Below are 20,482 nucleotides of genomic sequence, written 5' to 3'. Positions count from 1 at the left end.
CTCTCTCTCTCTCTCTCTCTCTCTCTCTCTCTCTCTCTCTCTCTCTCTCTCTCTCTTCTGTCCTCTCTTCTCTTTCTCAGGCCATGTATTCAGGTAGTGCAAAGGTCCCCTTCCCATCCTTGCTCATCACAACCTGGCAGCCTCTGTGCTATTTGTCCCCACTGCTTCTAGGGAAATGTTGGGCGTAAATTAGCAGACATGTCCTCCCCATGCCTAGGCTTCAAAAATAATATGGCTCCATGTGAAAGACTCAGAATATGAAGGGATCAAGGACAGTGACCAGTCTAACACCTTCTTTTGCTCTTCTGAGGGATAACAACTTATAATGGTGAATATTAAGTAGTCACCACTCTGTAACAGAGAAGTCTCTCATGTACTGTTGAATTCCATCAAAGACCTGAACATAAATATAAGACCATATACTCCTCTCTGTTACAGGGTTTAATAGTGTGCCCAGTCCCTCTTCTTGAGCTCTCAACACTAGTTGTCTCAGAATATAACCTACTTTGAAATTCAGGTCATTGCAGATATAACTAGTGGCCATGAGGGCATGGTCAAGTGAGTCAAGCCCCTAAGCCAGTAAGATAAGAATAAAAATCCACAGTTACTAAATAGAAGTGTTTACCCACAGATATGCTCAAAGGGAGAATGTTGCACAAACTTGAAGACAGGATCCATATGCAAGAAAACAAACACCAAGATGCCAGGGAATCACCAGACACTGGAGAAGGCGTGGAAAAGCCCTCCTCCAAGCTGTGGAAAGGAAGCAATTCAGTTGACGCTTCAGTCTCCAAAATCTAGAATCTATGGCAGCTAGTCAATATCTGTTGTTCAAAGCACCCAGTTTGTGGTACTTTGTTATGGTACTCCTAGAAAATTAATGTACCCTTCCAATTTTGTAACAACCAGAAATGGCATTTGGCCAGACTCTGTAACAACGTGGAAAGACCTGTTCCACTTTTCCAGTTCACCTTGATGTCCCCTGCTCTCTCTTTTATAGCCAAGACTGATCGCTGGTCTAATGACAGGTTTTTTTCTTCCTCTTTTGCAAACACAAAAGACTGCTTTCCTTTATTCTTTATCATAATTAAAGGGCGAGCATTCAAAACTCCACCAAAAACCACATCCAATCAAAATCCAGAGCTATTAAAGGGATACATCTACGAAATACTGCCACATGTAAGGTTCAGGGATCATTATGAAAGATTGGGCAAAGAGATCCTAAGAGCCAGAGGACTGGAGAGTTTGTGGTGAGATTGTGTCTCCTAGCAACTTCAGAAGCTATACCCATAAAGTCTTACCAATATGGCTGCCTAAACAGGAGCTGAACAAGAATGGCACCAATAGATTTGCCAAAGTAGATAGGAGATTGTTGTAATTCCATCTTAATGACAGAAATGTTCCTGTGTGCCTGGTGACACCACACTGATTGATAGCTTGAAATCAGACATGGAAGCTGGCAAACAGAGTTCCTATGTCCCCTTCAGAGAGAGACCTTGTTCACCAACATAGCCCTGGTTTTCCTTCAGTCACAGAAGCTGCATACTCCATACTCTTCCTGTATGTAGAAGACAGTCTTGGCCTAGTAAGGCTTAAGGTTTCCTTTGAGAGGGGAAAAAGTGGAATAAAAGCACTTGAGACCCTGAATTGTGTTTTTCTGCAAAATGCTACGTTTTTCAACCTGAGTCACCACTTATCCTGTCCATGCAGAACAGCTTTGCTAAGTAAGCCGTGACCTCTCTTTAAGAGTTGTCTCCCTTATGTTCAATACAAGGTTCAAGAAACACAGAGTCCTGGAAGTGCACAGCTGCCTGTCATCTGCTATCCATCAGTTCCTACACTTGGGTAGGGCCTGTTGGGAAACTAACAAAATGATGTCCTGGTACAAGGTTGTGGCAATCTGCCATTGCAATTGAGCCAATGTGAAACCATATGGAGGGCCCTGACACAGGACAAAGGCCTACCAATGGGACCTGGTGGCCGGAGGTGGTGTTGCTGCCCTGTTTCAAGTAGTCAAGGCACATTCTGACACGTCAGCTGCTTGCTTTCTTAACACGTGATTCACCTCATGATTGACAAAAAGCATACATCCAACCCAGGACCAGACAACAGTGGATGTGGTGTGTTTGGGCACCGGAAGCTGGAAGAGTCAGGCAAGCCTGTAACAAATGCCCTCTGTCCACATTTGCAATGCAGATCTCCTTGAAATAGGGCATCCCCTGGTGGCTCTTGTCATTTACCATGCCTCTGAATGTCGCATCTCAGAGCTGGGTCCTTCTCTTTGCTCCACCTGTAACCTCCCTGGCTGCAATTGAAAAGCCTTTTCAAGTGTGATGGTTCTGCATAACATGCCAAGATTGCTGGAAAGTAAGAAAAGAATCTTCATGGCTTACCTGCAGACAACAGCATGCAAATGTTTTGAAGAGGAGAGTGCATAGTGCAGTGGGAAATAAGTTTTCTCACTTGACTTTTTCCTGGGCTTTGTTTCAAGATAACACTTTTTAGACAGTTTTGGGGTGCTTTGAAGGTGACAGCATAGTATACAAAATCAGAGGACTCCTCTTCATCAGTTATTTGACTTACTCTAAAGAAAAACCCACCTAGGGAAGATGATATCCATCCTCACACAAGAGTCTGTTAGTATCACAGAGAGGCAGCTCTTACATTTGTCTTTGAATATTAACACCCTGCATATGGCTTTTGCTTAGTGAATATAATAGTCATAAAAATGAGGAGGAAAACGAAGAAGTGGGTAAGAGTCTCTACTCTTAACAATGCCCACGGTTGTTTGGCATAGTCTTTACATTCCTAAGTGCCGACCATCTGCTTCACACCCAAACCTCATTTATCTGGATCTTTAGAAATGTCAGTTTGGCTACTCCTAATCTTTTTCAGTAGATGCTTGAAGAGGCATCAAAGAATAGGCAAGATGGGAGGAGAGAGACTAGCAGACGATGTGTCTCCATGGTCAAGTGCTTTCCTGCCAATCACAAGACTCTGGGTTTGGTCCCCAGAATCAAAGAAAAGGAACGAACTCTTTCCCCTTGGTTTATTGCTTTTTTAACTTGGTAACATACGTATTAGGTTTATAGTTAAGGCATTTTTCACACTATAGCTGGGAAGTTGGTAACCGAGATCCCGAATGATTAATCTCTACCTGTGCTGGCTAGCTTCATGTCACCTTGACATGAGCTAGAGACATTTGGAAAGATGGAACCACAATCAAGAAAATGCCCCAACCAGAAAGGCCTGTAAGCAGGCCTATGGTGCATTTTCTTAATTAGATTTGAGAGGCTCCAGCTCACTGTGGGTACTAGACAAATCAGGCTGAGAAGGCCGTGGAAAGCAAGCCAGTAAAGCAGCATCCCCCATGGCCGCCAGGTTCCTGCCCTGATGTCTCTGGAGGATGGACTGCAAACTGTAAACTGAAACGGTTTACAGTTGCCCTTGGTGTTTTATCACAGCAATAGAAACCTAACAGGGACACGGCATTCGTTTGGGATCTCCTAACTAACAAACCCTGAAACAAGGTTTGAGTTTAAGATCTGAGTTGAACTTGAGTTCAACCCAAGTTCAGGTGTAACCTCCCACACCAACTTCATTGAAATAACAACTTTGAGGCTTCTTATATATGAATAAATGCCTAGGCTGAAAGTCTGGGATCATTTTCTAACTAGCTTATAACCTAAATCTTGTAGTTCTCCTCTATGTTCTACCACGTGACTGGTTAGCTGGTCCTCAGTTACATGCAACCTCTTCCTCTGTTTGTGGAGCCAAACCTCCTCCTCCCTCTATCTCTATCCCAGAATCCTCTCTCTCTCTCTCTCTCTCTCTCTCTCTCTCTCTCTCTCTCTCTCTCTCTCTCTCTTTCTCTTTCCCTCCCTCCCTCTCCCTGGTGGCCCACCTTCGAATCCTCCCTCAGCTCATTGGCCAATCAGCTTCTTATTCGCAGGTGAATCTTTCACAGTGCACAAGAGATTATCTCTACATTCAGGATTCAAGTTGATGTTATTTGGGAGGCAAAGTGAGTACCAGAAGCGAGTAGGGAGGTGTAATGAGAACCAAAAAGAGTCCATTCAGGCCATGTACTCAATCCAGCCACTTACCTGAGCAATTAAAACCATGGAATATTAGAAATCCACATAGAACACACAGTAAAGTTATCTCTATCTTAGCAAAGGAGCTAAGAAAAAAAACATTGAGATTTATTCCCCTAAGGGGTAGCTGTGCCCTACCAGTTAAAGCCAAAGGGCAGATTCACGGAGAAGCCTTTAACCTCTCAGGAAGAAGCCTAAGACAAAGAGATGGCCATGCATTTGGAAATACCCATGCACAAGAGGTTCTGGGGTCCAGGGGATCTGGGATGCCATCTGTCATCTGTTACAGTCACTGGAGCTCAACTAAAGCAAAATCTAATCAGAGACCTCCAGACAAAACTCAGCCTCTGAAACACTTCACCTTGTGGATGGAAGGAAGGATGCAGTCCTTGCAGGGGAATGGGTGAAACAACAGACAAGCCATCAGAGAGCACATCTTCCAGCATTTTCCGTTCCTCTGACAACCAGAAGAATTCAAACAACACGAGAGAACCTTGACGGTGACAGGACTCATGAAGCTCTTTCCCCTCATAAAGGAAATACAGCCATCCAGGATAGCCTGGAACACTCTGGCTGGCTCTGATGACTATATCTCAGCCCCTAATCACTAATCACTTCTAAGGACTGCTACTAGAGAGAGTAAATAATTAGTTTAGGAATAGTCAAAGACAAGCTGTAGGAATTCTCTGTGGTGCTGATGAGACTGAGTGGGGACAGGGCATAGCGCAAGCATCGGGTTTCTGGACTAGAATATATGAAGACGAGCCCCGTGCAAGAGAGTAGCTCAGATGCCACCATCCGGGAGGGAGGGGTCCTGGGCTGGCTGGGAGAAAGTGATTAATCAGGTGCAGGCCAGACAAAGCCCTGATGCTGCTTGTTGAAATTTAATCAGAGTGTGGGTCAGATTCAGTGGCACCAGTGGCAAGGCCTCAGCAGGCGATGGATGCCTCCTGCCACAGAGCACTCAGAGACACCAGTCCTGATTTATCCTCTGAAGCCCAGTGAAGCCTCACATTTGGGCGACAGCTGCTTGGCATGAAGCCTGCAACTCAGCCTCTGAAATGGTTCACATACCGTTGCAAGTCTTCCCTGCGTTTCTAGGACAAAAAAGAAATACAGGAAAGCAGAGGCTGTAGGATCAAGGTGTTCACAGTCATTTTCAGCTACATAAGAAGTTCAAAGCCTGCCTGGTCTAGATGAGCTCCTGTAACAGAAAGTAAAGATCTACCTGGCATGTGCAAGACTCTGGATTCAATCCCCAGCTCCACAAAAAAAAAATAATTTATATTGGCAATTATGATTTATAGGTGCTAATACTTCAGTCATTCATTATACAGGACAAAAATACATTATGTGGATGAAGAATCTTCTAACATACATTTCTTTTCATCGAAAATTTGTTCTTTTAGTAACTCTGCCAAAGAAAGCAGAGCTAAAACAGGATAGATAGATGATAGATAGATAGATAGATAGATAGATAGATAGATAGATAGATAGAATTATATTTATTTTAAACATTAGGCAGTTTTTAAACTAGAAATAATTCTCTACATATATTTAAAGGGAGAATAAAATGTGAAATGTCTATTTAATAAGGCTAATAAAACATGATATAGAATAGCATTAATCACATGAGTAGATGTTAATTATAATCACATTTTTTTTTCTTTTTTTGGTTTTTCGAGACAGGGTTTCTCTGTGGAGCCCTGGCTGTCCTGGAACTCACTCTGTAGACCAGGCTGGCCTCGAACTCAGAAATCCACCTGCCTCTGCCTCCCAAGTGCTGGGATTAAAGGCGTGCGCCACCACCGCCCGGCTTATAATCACATTTTTAAGCAAGACAAATAAAATGAATCTGTTTCATTATCCCAGGTTCATTTCTAAAGCTATTCTAATACTTTGCCTCGCTCTATAAAACTGTCAGGAACCCACAAAAATCACACTAAGAAACATTTATTCGCAGGTTATAAAGAGTTCCTATTTTCCTCTCCATAGTCTGTATATTTCAATTATTCTATATTGCATGTAATGTTCACAATAGAAAGTTAAATAACTTTTTAAAGCACATTAATGCACTAAGATGTCAAAGTGGAAACCAGATGTAGAACTTGGGAGCCTGGAGCCGGAGGAGTTCTGTGGGTCCGAGGTCACAAAGCCAGGGTGGGCTACAAACCTTTGCTTCCATTTGGTTGCAGCCCAGTGTCCTCCCACAGCCTCACCCCTGCATCTGTGATCAATTGGAAGGTAAGCTAGAGACTGACTGACCTAAGGAAGATCCCACAGGAGTCTGGGAGCTGTTCAATATTAGCTAAGTCAGATTGATTGCCATGGTGTAACCAAGCTCTGAGACATGGCAGAGATGTACAAGGTTTCCTAAGTCTTGGGTTTATAATCTTTGCCCACTCAATGTCTCTCACATTCTGATGGGCAGATCACAACGTGAAGCCAGTCAGGACCTGACTGGTAGAAAATAGGCCTCCTTCTCTTCTTGGGCAAAACTGCAACATCATATTACAAATGACATTGATACCTGGAATTATGCAAGTAGAGGCCACAGTAACATCCTCTACACCGAAGAGTTTCTTTGTGTCAAGGTTGCTTAGCTGGCTGGCAGCCTGCTCAGGAACTGGTAAGGGAGGGTTACCCAAGTATTTTGCCCTAATCTGAACCTAGGTGTATGTGCCTTCACACCTCGTGCAGAAACCATCTGTTTCTTCTCTGCTGTGGTTTCTGAGAGCAGTCATTTCTCTTGATGGAGTCTTTCAGTTGTGTAGATTTACCAAGAATCTAAAGACAATTCCCAGTTTGTAGTCAAACAGTTACTTGTGGACTTATTGACACACTCGGTCACGGGTAAATTAATTCCCAGTCCTGTTAATTCAGACTGTCATTTCTCCTTGTCAAGAGCAGACAAACCTTGGAGGTGATCCAGTCCCTCGTTTTCTAATGACATCTCACCTTAAATCACTGAATCGGAACCACAGACCCCTGGCCATCTCACAAAGGCAGGCTCGCTCTGTCTCTCTGCCTCCCCAGACTCTCATTCTATCTTTCCTTCCCCTTCCTTTCTCTCTCTCCCTTCCACCCCCCCCCTTTAGAGGGTCATCCAGCTATCCTGCCCCAAGTTGTGGAGGAAGGGAAGCTGGTGCACCTGCCCCTCACTCCCCACCTCCCCACCCTCCCCACTCACCTCTAGCTCCACTCCCTCAAGGATAGCAGAGGAAAACGTAAGACACAAATGGCCCAGTCCTGGTTGAGGCCTAGGAGAGACCACTCACTGAGGGCAGGAAAGATGAAAACACCCAGAGAAGAGAGCAAGCAGGGACAACACTTACTCCAGTCATTCATAACACAGCTTGTCCTCTGTAACTAATGGCTGAGTTAATGGCCAAACAGGAGTACCTACTGTGCTGTCCTCTTGAGTTCAGACATCACTGGCTATTTGTTATCTCCGCACATTAGGCTTTATTCCTAGAGCTGGTCCCTTGCACAGGTCAAAGGGCAGGAAGCGTTTCCAGTAGGATTCTGTTAAAGTCCAACTGGGTTTAAAAAAAAAGCTATGTACACATACATAGGATTTTTATATTATTTTGGTTACCTCTGTACTTATATCTACATATACATCTTATGTAGTTAAATATAAGCATACTTACATAAGTATCACTACAAATACACTTAAATTTTCACTGAACACTTACATGTAAGATTAAGATCACAGTGGTTGCCTCTGGAGGGTTAACTTTTCTTTTCCATACACTTTGATACTTTTTATTATGAGCATGTACTACCTTTACAGGTTTTTAAATGAATTCTTTGATGAATTTTAGGACTTTTTTAAAAATAATTTTATCAGTAAATTTTAAGGTTCTGCTTCCAGCTTTTGTTAACCTCCTATTCTCAGCTAAAAATTATAAATTCTGGTGACTTTATATCATTCTGAGCAATACTATCATTCCCGCTAGCTGCCATCAGAAGAATGATATCCAGCCAGGTAAAATGAAGTCGGTTATTTGAGCAGCATTAGCTCAAATCTTGACCCTGCCTAAGCCAGGATCTTACCTGGTCAGGAAATCTCCCTGAACCCCAAGCCTGCAGCAGCTGCCTCCTCAATGCTGGACTTAGCACCATATCTTCCTTCCTCCTCCAGGGCCGTGGGGGCAAAGGGAGCATCTATGTGTGGGCCTCCGGGGACGGTGGCAGCTACGATGACTGCAATTGTGACGGCTACGCTTCAAGCATGTGGACCATCTCCATCAACTCAGCCATCAACGATGGCAGGACCGCCTTGTATGATGAGAGCTGCTCTTCCACCTTGGCATCCACCTTCAGCAATGGGAGGAAGAGGAACCCTGAGGCCGGTGTGGTGAGTTCAAGCTCCTTCCTGACCAGTTTCCTTGTAGCCAGGAGCCCCTTCTCTCCCAACTCCATCCCCTTCTCTTCCTAAATTATCACGGCTTCTCAGGAGAACATCCGCTTTCTCCATGTCCAATTGTGCTTTACCAAGGTGGAGACCTACCGTCTGCAGGTGAGAAGCAAGATCATGTGATGAGCCTTTTCCAGTCAATTTCCCATAGATATCCTTGTTTTGGCGTACAAGTGATGATGAGCTCTGGTTTATCAGTAAGTGGCATGTCACTTATGAGAATAACAATAATTATAAGGACTGAGGCATCATGTCACAAGTCCCAGAAAAACACCCCAGTAAGAAGAAACACCACCAAGCTAGAAATGAGGCTACAAAGGGTAGAACTCTTGCCTTAACAAATACTCGAGCCTGAGTTGGATCCTCAGCATAGAAAAAATAATAATAATAATGGTATCCATGGGAGACTTATCTAGCCCCTAAAGGTGAACAGCAGCACAGTTGTGTATTTTCTCAGGGGGAGAAAGTGTGATTTTAACATATTATAAAATGGATCCAAGATTTTAAAACACAAATTAAAAGTCACAGGCTATACTCATTCATTCTTATTCTCTGTCTCTGTCTCTCTCTCTGTCTCTCTGTCTCTCTGTCTCTCTCTCTCTCTCTCTCTCTCTCTCCCTCTCCCCCTCTCCCTCTCCCTCTCCCTCTCCCTCTCTCTCTCTCTCTCTTTCATCATCATCATCATCCCAGATGAAACCATCTACCATCTTCCTCCAGAGCAACCAGTGTAATAGTAAATCCCCCTACCCCTGGCTGCAGAGCACGATAACACTTTAAGGATCTCTCCCTCTCTTGCTATCTTGCTCACATTTCAGTCTTGCCTAAGTCTTCTATGCCAGACATTTGACATATAATTAAAAGTGACAGACAAGCTACACTTTGGCTGGCTTCCCACTACCATTGAGAGTCCTCTACAGAAGAGGACGGGAGCTTGGAACACAGTCATTGTTACCATTAGGGTTTCAACACCACACTCTCCTCTGGTCTCTCAGCCTTGGCTAGTCAGCCTCATAGACGATTGAAAAGAAAGAAACCTTCTGCCTACAAGAGGCGTACCCCTCAACAACTACTAATCCCTCTGTGGTCCTCCTAAGGTTAATGAAGAGGATTAATGCCAGCTCCTTCCAAGCAGCATGGAACTCAGTGCCTCTGACTCATCCGGAGCCAAACAGAAAGGAACAGTGGAGGGCACCCCAGCCCCCACCCTGTTTTGTTTGTGGTACCCCGCTCTAGCTTCTGGATGTCTGGCCCTTACCCAAAGGCCCCAAGTGTCTTCAGCCCTTATCTCGGACCCTGTTGTACTTGCCTGGGAAAGGACTCTTTTTAAAATATTGTAATCTTCCTAATAGATACCATTAAACCTTCCTAATCTTTTATTCCTCAAAATAATAAGCTCTTAGCTGGGTGGTGGTGATACACACCTTTAATTCTAGCACTCGGGAGGCAGATGGATCACTGAGTTTGAGGCTAGCCTAGTCTACAGAGTGAATTCCAGGACAGCCAATGCTACACAGAGAAACCCTGCCTCAGAAAAATTAAATTTAAATAAATAAATAAATAAATAAATAAATAAATAAAAGCTCTCTAGATCAGTGATTTTCCACCTTTCTAATGCTGCAATCCTTTAATACAGTTTCTCGTACTGTAGTGACCCACCAACCATAAAATTATTTTTGCTGCTACTTCATAACTGTAATGTTGCTAGTGTTATGAATCATAATGTAAATCTGTGATATGTAGGATATCTGATATGCGACCTCCAAGGGTGCCACAAGCCACAGGTTAAGAATGGATGCTACAGAGGGAGAATTTCTGTGGTTTATATATGATCTCAATGATAACTCTAGCTCTCACAAATGTTAAAGATGGAATTGTTCTCATTTAAAAGTCTTTTAACATTCAGATATCCACATCTTCCCCTGCATATAGCTTGGAGGTAAACCGGCACACACTAGGGTTTCTTGGCATGACTCAGAGTCTCTTTGTAAATTTTAAATAGAGAGGAATATTTGTCTTGAATAACCTTCCCTTCCTAGGTAGACTTCAGATATTTGGTCTACTTTGGGGATACGACTCTTCCTTCTGGAAGAGAAACCTGTTCATACAAGTCATGCTATCTCATGATAGACTCATGGTGATCAGGATTCTACTGTGATCCTACCTTATCTGGAGATCAAACAGTGTGATTTGTTCATTCATTCATTATTCAATATCTTCTCTTCCAGGCTACCACAGACTTGTATGGCAACTGTACCCTGAGACATTCTGGGACATCCGCAGCTGCTCCGGAGGCGGCTGGCGTGTTTGCATTGGCTTTGGAGGCTAAGTATGTTTCACCTTGGAGCTGAACGCCAGCTCTGAAGGGCAGACTAGTGTGTGCCTCTCTACCCACATGCCAGGTGTCCACAGAGATCGGTGTGTATGTGACAGCCTAGAAAGTCCAGGCTAGCGAATTCAGCTAGACATTTTTAAAAGGCTCATGATCCTTAAATGACACCCAGACATATGCATACATCATAAAACGATATGCCTGAAAGAGCAGAAGGCTCCAACACCCACAGTACAAAACATATTTACACGCCAAAATATAGGACAACACATTTCTTCCTTGGTGAAACCCTCCTTTATATTCTGTGAGTTACGCAGCTATTTTATGCCTGCTCTCAGTCAGCTAAACGGAGGAACTGTTTTTATACAACGAATATACCAAGGCTGTTCCTATACAATGAATCCACTTCTTTGCACAAAGACAAAGCAGGTGAAGCTGTGCAGAATCGTCCAGGAAACAGACTTTACTAAGAAGCCCTCTAGGTGGCAGATAAGAAATCGTTTCATATGTTCTAATTTCCCATGGAGAGGCCATGTGCGGCTCTGCCTGGATGTAGCTCAGACTTAAGCATCAGTGGCAATGCCTGTAGGGGTCCTGCTTACCTTCTCTGAGAAATCAGAGGCTGGACTTACATTCAAGGAGTATGCCTTGCCCTCCAGAAATTATACTACTATACACTCAGATTATATGGGGAGTTCAGAGAATGGATCATCCAGCAACTTGTGAGAAGTTGGATTCAGGCTTCTCAGGTAGGGGAGTGAAGTCCCCATCCTTGTCAGAAGTTGCTAGGCAACCACAGTTTCTAGCATCAGTATCCAGGCAGGCTTGCTTGTCTCTCTCCACATATTCAATATGCTCTCTGATCTGCAAAAGAAACAAGAGTTGAAGAGATACAGTGGTACAGGCCGAAAGTCCTAGCTCTCGAGAGGCTGCAGTAGGGTAATATGGAATTTGAGGCCATCCTACCGCTACATAGAGAGAACCTGTCTGAAAAAAAACAAAAATAAGCAAACAAACAGATAAACAAGCAAAAAAAAAAAACAGAGAAAAGAGGCAGACATTCACTGCTCCTTCTCTGTCTAAACATTGTTTTTGTTTTTGTTTTTTCCCCAGAAAAAAGTCAGGTGTAAGTTTTAGGAGAGCACGATCAGAACACTGTTCAGGACTTAACTATGAAGGACAGATATCTCTACCCTTCTAAGTTCAAAAGCCAAACCTTCCTAACACATGACAAGCATTATCAGAAGCTGAGATCAATCATAAAAGGATCTCAGCAGATCCTGGGATCTAAGCTGGCTTTGCTCAGACGGCTGTGAGCCCAAATAAGTGTCTCCCTGCAGCCTTTCAACTTCACTAGACAAGGACTAGCACAGTTCCTTGGGATTTGGGCAAGCAAAATGTCCCTCCCCAGACCTTAAACTCACAATGGACAACCACAGTAAGTTGGAGGGAGGAGAGGAGCTCACTGGAATGCTAAACAGAGTCTCAGTCCGGTACCAATCGGCATTCTTTCTGCCCTCATGCTCAGTGCATGAGCTTTCCAAGAAACCCCATCCGGAGCGTCTGTTCATTTCTCATTTGTTAGAGATGTTCATGAGAGCACCTCATGCTTCAAAGGAAGCTGATAAGCACAGTGTTACTAAGTATGTTGTTGTTCTGAATAAAACTGAGCTTCTTTTTTTATTTTCTTAATTTTTTAAAAATTTTAGGTTATAATTGTACCATCTCTCCCTTCCCTTTCCTCCTTCCAAACCCTCTCCCAAATCTATGGCCTCTTTTTTCATTATTATTGCATATTAGATAGGTAGATAGATAGATAGATAGATAGATAGATAGATAGATAGATAGATGATAGATAGATAGATAGATAGATAGATAGATAGATAGATAGAAATAGATGATAGATAATAGACAGATAATGGATATATAGATATAAAAATCATGCACACATGTATTCTAAATATAATCTGCCCATATAATGTTACTTGTATGATTTCAGAGCTGACCATTTGGTATTGGACAACCAAGTAGTATTTTCTTCTCTGGCATCTCTCCTGTTCTCCACTTCCCTCAGTTGCCTATAATTCTCTGTATAGAGTTCAGGCCTCATGGACTTTTTCCTTGTCATTGTTCAGCTCCTATTTGGTGTAGCTTCTGACATCACTAGGAGACACACCCTCAAAGTAAAAGCCCTGATCCTCTGTCTCTTACAGTCTTTCCATCCACTCTTCTGCAATGTTCCCAGAGCCTTGCAGGCAGGAAGGTTTTGTAGATGTATCCACTGGGACTGGGCTCCACAGTTCTGCCTTTTGACTGGTTGTGTTTTTTCTGTAGTGGTCTCCATCTGTTGCAAAGAGGAATAAAGAAAAGGAAAAAAAACAACTACTCAGATTGTCCAGTATCCATGTGGACAATATCCTGTCCTGACTTCTGCTATCTTATTGCAAAATCAGCCTATCCACTAGGTTCAATGACTTCCTAAATATCATTGTCAATACTTTAACTGTTTTTTTTCCTACCTTGCTTCAGTGAGTGATAACAAGTCTTCTTGAGTGTTGACACTGCATGAGATAATTTACACACATGACCTGCATTGCATACATGATCCACATTTACTCCTCAACAAACCTTCAAGACAACTTCCACTCAGCAAAGATATGAATCTAGGACTCAGATGTTGAAGTAATTTATCCAAACTCACAAATGTGGTTAACTCCCTGCGTGCTTGAGTCTAAAGCTGGAGTTTTTCTCAGCCTGACTCCTGGACCTGAAAAAGACAATCCCTAGAATCATAGCAATCTCATGGAATTCCGACCTATCTTCTCTGACATGTTTTTAACCATCCCCTGATGATTAAAAGATGCTACCAGATCAAGAACACCATCTGAATCCCATGCTCTCTACTATTGGTGTATTGAGGAAATATCTGAAAGGTCATCTTACTCCTAACTCTCAAACTCATAGCTTCCTGAATGCTGATGCAAAAGATCTGGGAACTTATATCGGACACTAGTGCCCAGGTGGACCTGATTTAGGAGGCTTGAGAACCACAATGAAGCTGTCTGTCTTGGACAGCTCATGGCCTACACTGTGGCTCTTACAGCAGCCTGAGCTCCTGAATCATGACAACTCTCACTGCTTCAGTGTTGGATTGCCCACCTGTCCCCTAAGCGATAGACTCTATGAAGACAGGCAATTCCCTATGACAAAGCTATTATTAGCCTGGTGCCTGGATGTGACAGATACTCAGTAGACAGGCATGGAAATTATCATGTGCTGTACCTTTTCACATACATGTGAGCTTTTATCCAAACTGTCACACAGAACAGTGAAGAACAGGTCATGTTAATTATTCAGTAGCCTCCAACACAACAGCCTTTAATACTGCGGATATTTTATGATTTTATTCTGCCACTATTTGAGAGCTGTTGCCTGTGATTCTTGAGGTGATATTTCAGAGTTAAAGCTTAGGACAAGTTCTTGAAATATCTATTTGGTAGAACAGTATATTCTACCAATCCTGAAACTTTTCAAAGGGGCAGTAATGAGGAACTCAATTTTACTTACGGATGTAAGGTACAGTTAGCCCAGACAATGACACACACAGAGTGAAATGAGTCTTCACTGCTCTCATTTATCTCAAAAGTGAGAGGTTCTCTGTGCTGTTTCATACCCCCCCCCGACCAACTTACCCATGAGAAAAACTTCAGCAGAACAGGTGAGGTGAACCTCCCCAGACACTGGGGACACAACTTTGCATGGTGGATGTGAAAACTCCTCCAGCTGCTGACCAGCCCCTGAGTCCCTCAGGTTCTCATTTATCAGCACTTCTAGTATTTGTAAGCTCCGAATCCCATTCTAGAAAAACGTAGAGCAGTTAGCCACAGTCAGCTTCTGGATGGGCAGATGTGCTCTCAGTCTTCCCAAAAGCACTGACCTGCCTTGAACTTTCCCCCTTGAAGGTACCAGTCAGTGTTTGGGGAACATGTGGCTTTCCGGAGCTCTTTGGCTCAGGTTCGGTTTCAGACCAATGCACTATGAATGTGTTGGAATTTTGCCAAATAAATTATATTATTCCTGTCCTTTCAATTGCTTGGCCTCTTAAAAGAATCACTGTCCTTTTGATTGGCTGGCTTCTGAAGACAGCAGTAGTCCACAGGGTTGCCTTTTTCTCTCTATGACCCTCAGCAAAAAATTAATTCTACATTACAACCCAACACTCTGACCCCAAATGTTTCCTGGAAATACTAATATCATTTTAAATCCATGCACTGTCTTTCTCTTCTAATCTAAACTAGTTTATTAATTAATTAGTGTTAAGTTTTGAGACATTCTCTTGATGTATCCCAAGCAACTCTCAAATGTCAGTCATCCTTCCGCTGCCCCTCAAGTGCTAGGATTGCCTGGATCTCAGTCTTGTCTATTAGAATACAGTGGGAATGTTAACAATCCCCAGCAGCTGCCTCTCACTCCCGGAGGCTATGATTTCATTCATCTGTGATGAGGACTGAGTGGACGGACTTCAAATGCCCCCCCCCCAGAGAGATCCTGCAGCCCAGGTAGATTACCTGTACAGTAAATTGATTTCCTAGTTCACAAACAAGTCACAACTTGCACTTTTAAAAACTGGCACTGAGCAATAATGGACACTTGTTTCCAAAGACCATAGAGAACATTAGCAAGAGGCTGTCCTGTGCCTTGGGCATAGAAATATATTGAAGGTATTGTCCTTGCCTTAAACTGATAGCCTCCTTAGTGCACCGGGATTAAGAACTCATACCCTGCAAGCACTAAGAAGTGTACCCCACATTTCCCTTCAGTCATGACACCCCAAACTAACCTTAATTAATTCCTAACACCATAAATGAGTTGTTTCTGTTTTTATGCCTTCAACAAATGAAATCATACAGTATGTCCCCTACACAAGTTTATTTTCCCTTGCTATAATAAAATACCTGATGCTGGATACTTAATTTAAAAAATGGTTTGTTAGTTCACAGATCTGGAACTGAAAGACCAAGACCAAGTGCCCCCTCAGTTTAGTCTCTTGTAAAAGCCACTTTGCTAGATGATGGTCACGGCAGAAGCACATGATAGAGGAAGTAATCATGTGATTAAACAGGAAGCCAGAGAATGGGGAAGAGCTGTATCTGTTCCTTTGCAACCCCTTCTCTAGCCAGGGCACCATAAGAATTCTATTAATGCTTCCAGAGGGCAGTGTCCACAATGACCCACTCCCCTCTACCTTTACAAAATCTCTTAAAGCTTCCACCCTCTTCCATCAATGACCCACTGAGGACGAAGCTTCCAACACACAATTCCTTAGGGATGTACTCGATCCTATCTCGACCACAGCGTTCTCCTCTCTCCCTGGCTTCAGTATTGTTTTGGTAAGATTTGTCCATAGCAGGCTGGGGAGGCAGTTCCATCGGCATAGTACTTACCAAGCATATGAAAGCGCCTGAGTTCAATCACCAGCAACACACAAACCGGATGGGGTAGCACATGCCTACAATCCCAGTACTCAGAAGCGGGTAGAAGCAGGAGAATCAAGGATTCAAGGTCACCTTCAGCTGCATAGACAGTTTGAAGTCAGTCAGAGTTACATGAGACCCTGTCTCCAAAAAAGGACATTTCTACATATTATTAGGAATAATCATAATCCATTCGTTTTCATCTTGGTGTAGTATCCCGATTTCCACAAGTTGTACCACAAAAATTTATTCTACTATGATGAGCATTTACAAGAACCACAGTTTAGAGCTATAAATAATCTATTTGCTTAGCTGCTGAATGTGTGCACATTCTGCCAGATATGAATCTAAGAATGGAATTACCAAGCTACGTCATGCACAGTGACAACCTTAGTAGATACAGCCTACTGTTTTTCAATGATTTGTTGATTGCACATATCAGCAAAGTCTATGAGTTCCCATTGCTCTACATCTTTGTCAACACTTGGTATTACCAATCTTTTTCATCTTAGCTACCCCAATATTTGCGCAAAATGCTCTTTAGAAACACATTTTAAAAGTAAGAACAGCAACAATGTTTTTAGATAGTTTTAGATGATGCATGAATACCTTCCTTGAGTTAAAAGTTCATAGATGTTCCAAAATCTCCTAAGGAAACATGTCTTGAGTGTTTCTTACATCAGTTGTGTGTCTCTTCCTCCCTCACTCTTGTCTTTGTTCTGCCCCCTCTGCCTCCCATAACCAGCCTGGATCTGACCTGGCGAGACATGCAACATCTGACTGTGCTCACCTCCAAGCGGAACCAGCTTCACGATGAGGTTCATCAGTGGCGACGGAATGGGGTTGGCCTGGAATTTAATCACCTCTTTGGCTATGGAGTCCTTGATGCAGGCGCCATGGTGAAAATGGCCAAAGACTGGAAAACTGTCCCAGAGAGATTCCACTGTGTGGGAGGCTCCGTGCAGAACCCTGAGTAAGTAGAGGCAGAGTTTCTTCTGCCACGTGTGGATGGTACCCATTGACGGCAATCCCAAAGACCCTCTCCATGACAGGAAACACCCTGGATTTCATTTGGGACAGTCATCTTCTGGGCGAAACTATAGAGGTGCACAACTGTGCAGGCAGCATGACCCAGAACACAGCTGTGCAACTCAGCACCTGTGCTGAAGGTGTTTCCATAGTTTACAGCATTCTTTTTAGGGGCAAAAGTCAATCAACCAATCTAGCAAGCATGCAGATCAGTAATAAAGCATGGCTAATGTCCCAGAGGCACCCCGTAATCTCTTCCGTCGTTGTCTCCCCAAAAGCAATCACTATTCTAACTCCAGAGTGCTTTGCCATTCCACACTTAATATAAATGGAACCTATACTGTGTTCTCTTTTATATCTATATTCTTATGTGGAAAATTGTATTTGTGAGATTTGACCACATTCGGTGTATGCTTGTAGTTTATATTGACTGTCGAAGAGTGACCCAGTGTGGGCCTACCATTACTGTTCACTCTATTCATGGGACAAGGGAACAGCTTGATTTTATTCTGTGTGAAGCAGACTGTGATTTAAAGGCATCTGAGTGAGTTTCCTACACAGAAGCCATTGATTTAGTCAAATATTGCTACTCTCCATTCAACTTCCTCTGTGTGACAAGAGAATTCGTCAGTAAAGAGACCTCTTTATTTAATTGCTTTCTATCCTTATGAGTCCATTAATAAGATGAAGCTAATGATTTCTGTATTCCATAACATACCATAAAAATCACAGAATGCAAGTATTTGTTTGTGGGGAGCAGTATTGAGATAAGAAATCAGTGTAGTATAGGCTGACTTCAGCTCACAATCCTCCTGTCTCAGCCTCCAGAGTGCTGAGATTGCGGGTGTGTTCCACAGCAGCAATCTTACTTGAGTTTTCATAAACATACGCAACTGAGGAACTATTGCCCACTCACCTTGAAATGTTCCTCTTGTTTCCTTCCAATCAGAACACACACCCCACCCACAGCCATTATTCATATTCCTCTCACTGTGGATTCGTTATACCAGTTCTGGTGTTTAGGTAGAATCTGATCACATAGATGCTTCTGTTTCCTATTTATTCTGTTCAACATTAGAGTTGTGAGATACGCCTCCATTGTTTCATGTAGTAATCTCTCATTCACTGTCATTGATGAGTTTGCCATTGTGAGGATTCACTCCTGTGATGTATGCCACTTAAATCTGCCCCGCTGATCCTTTCTTTCTTATTTTTTATTTTATTTTTCAGTATATAATAGAATTTATTCAGAGCATGGGGAAGGGAGTTGAGAGAATAGTAGAGATAGAGAAAGGCAGAGAGAGAGAGAGTAGAGGAGTAGAGGCTGGTCATGAGCACGTTGAGAGAGAGGGGAAGGGAAGGGATGGGGAAAGACGGGGAGCAGGAGCAAGAGAGCAGGAGCCCCACTGATGCTTTCAAGCACCTCCCACTGCTGCCTTTTCTGATGATCATCTGAACTTACAGAGACCTAATCAGACTAAGATGGCATCCTCTCCTGTTTCCCTTTGGTCTTGGATGCTCTGCAGGTGTTGTACTCAGTTGTCCGGTCCTGAATTCAAATCTGAACTTTGCCAATTTAGACCCTTCTATTTTTGCCAATTTCTAGTCTTTGTAATCTGACACCTTTGGCAGTATGCAATCTACAGGCCCATCCCAATATAATGTTTTTGAACTTATTAGATAAAATGTAAAGGGAGACAAAGAAAGTCAATTTTATTGAAAACACTACAGTGTTTTTAAAAGTCGGTTTGTGATAAAGTAATGCATGTTCTTTTCTATAAGTTAGTTAAACAAAAAGTTCTAATGTACATCTAATTTTTTGTGTGCATCTAATGCACACAATAAATTCAGAGCAGTGATGGGGGAAGAAAGTGCCTCTGTGAAGCCAGGCAGAGTGCCACACCCCTGCGATCTCGCACTGGGGAAACTGAGGCAGGAGAGTTACAAAGCCTAGGTCACACAGCAAGACCCTGTCTTTTCAAAAGGCTACTGCAAGGTGTACTCAGTATAAGATGTAAAAAGTTCTGGCTCTCACATCAAGGTATGAGAACGTGCTGAGACCACTCTGTATCAGGCCGTACATTCATGAACCAAACAGAAGCAAAGTTTCCCTCATACTAAAGTGACAGTTGAGATGCAGAGGGTCCCCCCCCCATGTGAATGAATATGCTTGCATTCTTTGGACCCCAAAAAGGCATCTTCTTTTATCCCTTGTGTGACAATGAAACTAATGCCTCTTTCCTTACCAAACTTCTGAAAGGTGTTAGTGACACAGTATAAAGCTGACACATGGTGGGCACATAATGAACATAGCTTTGGTTCTTCCTATCATCCATGATTTCAAACACTCCTAGTTCACACTTTAGAAGAAAAAAAAAAGGTGATAATCTCTTAAAACTCAGGAAGAAATAACTGTCAGGTTCCTTGGATTCTAATCTGTGCCTTATGTTTAAAGCGTTCTCAAGTGGAAAGACTTAGATGTTCATCCTCCAGTGAGCTAGCATATTCCTATGAGGGAGAACCCACCAGTGAGTAGGCATCCTCCCATAATTGAGCATCCTTCCATGGATGAGCATTCTCCCTAAACGAGCATTCCCCCAGGGATGAACACTCTCCTTAGATGAACAGTCATTGGTGAGCATCCTTCCTGGATGAGCATCTTCCCTGACTGAGCATCTTCCCATAGGTGAATATCCTCCCATGGGTAAACATCCTCCTTTGCCGAGAATCCTCAATATCTAAAAATTACATCCTTCAGAGTCCCCACACTTGCCCCAAAGCCATTCCATGATCTCATAAAACATCACTTCAGTCAGCACTGAATAGCAAAGCAAAGATTCAGTCCAGGTCCCATGATACCATAAAAGCACAAGCCTCAAACAATGTTACAGATCCTGCATCAGTCGTTAAAGACATTAAATGGATTAAAGACAGCCTCAGAGGTATCAAATACATCAGTGTTTATTAAGAAAAGAAAGGTCAGAGCTTCTCCTTGGACTGATTTAACCTAGAGCAAGCCCAAGTTTGAATTCTCCATTTCTCTCCCTATGTCTTTTATCTGTACATCGCTTATAGTTAGTGGGCTGTGTCTGTGTCTGTGTCTGTGTCTGTGTCTGTGTCTGTGTCTGTG

General features: G+C 42.9%; 1 protein-coding gene across 1 annotated transcript in view; it reads left to right on the top strand.

The window, feature by feature from the left end:
- The window catches only part of Pcsk2 (proprotein convertase subtilisin/kexin type 2), a 252,744-nt gene that overhangs the window by 220,240 nt on the left and 12,022 nt on the right, over positions 1–20,482 (top strand). The window contains exons 9-11 of the mRNA XM_028754882.1: positions 8,245–8,460; positions 10,746–10,846; positions 17,069–17,296. Of these exons, the coding sequence (XP_028610715.1) occupies positions 8,245–8,460; positions 10,746–10,846; positions 17,069–17,296 (545 nt within the window). The remainder of the gene's footprint in view (positions 1–8,244; positions 8,461–10,745; positions 10,847–17,068; positions 17,297–20,482) is intronic.

Source organism: Grammomys surdaster, unplaced genomic scaffold (assembly GCF_004785775.1).
Source record: "Grammomys surdaster isolate TR1022 unplaced genomic scaffold, NIH_TR_1.0 129, whole genome shotgun sequence".
In the NCBI taxonomy this organism is placed as follows: Eukaryota; Metazoa; Chordata; class Mammalia; order Rodentia; family Muridae; genus Grammomys; species Grammomys surdaster.
Note: the sequence above shows the minus strand (reverse complement) of the source record. Positions and strands in the feature narration are given on the sequence as shown.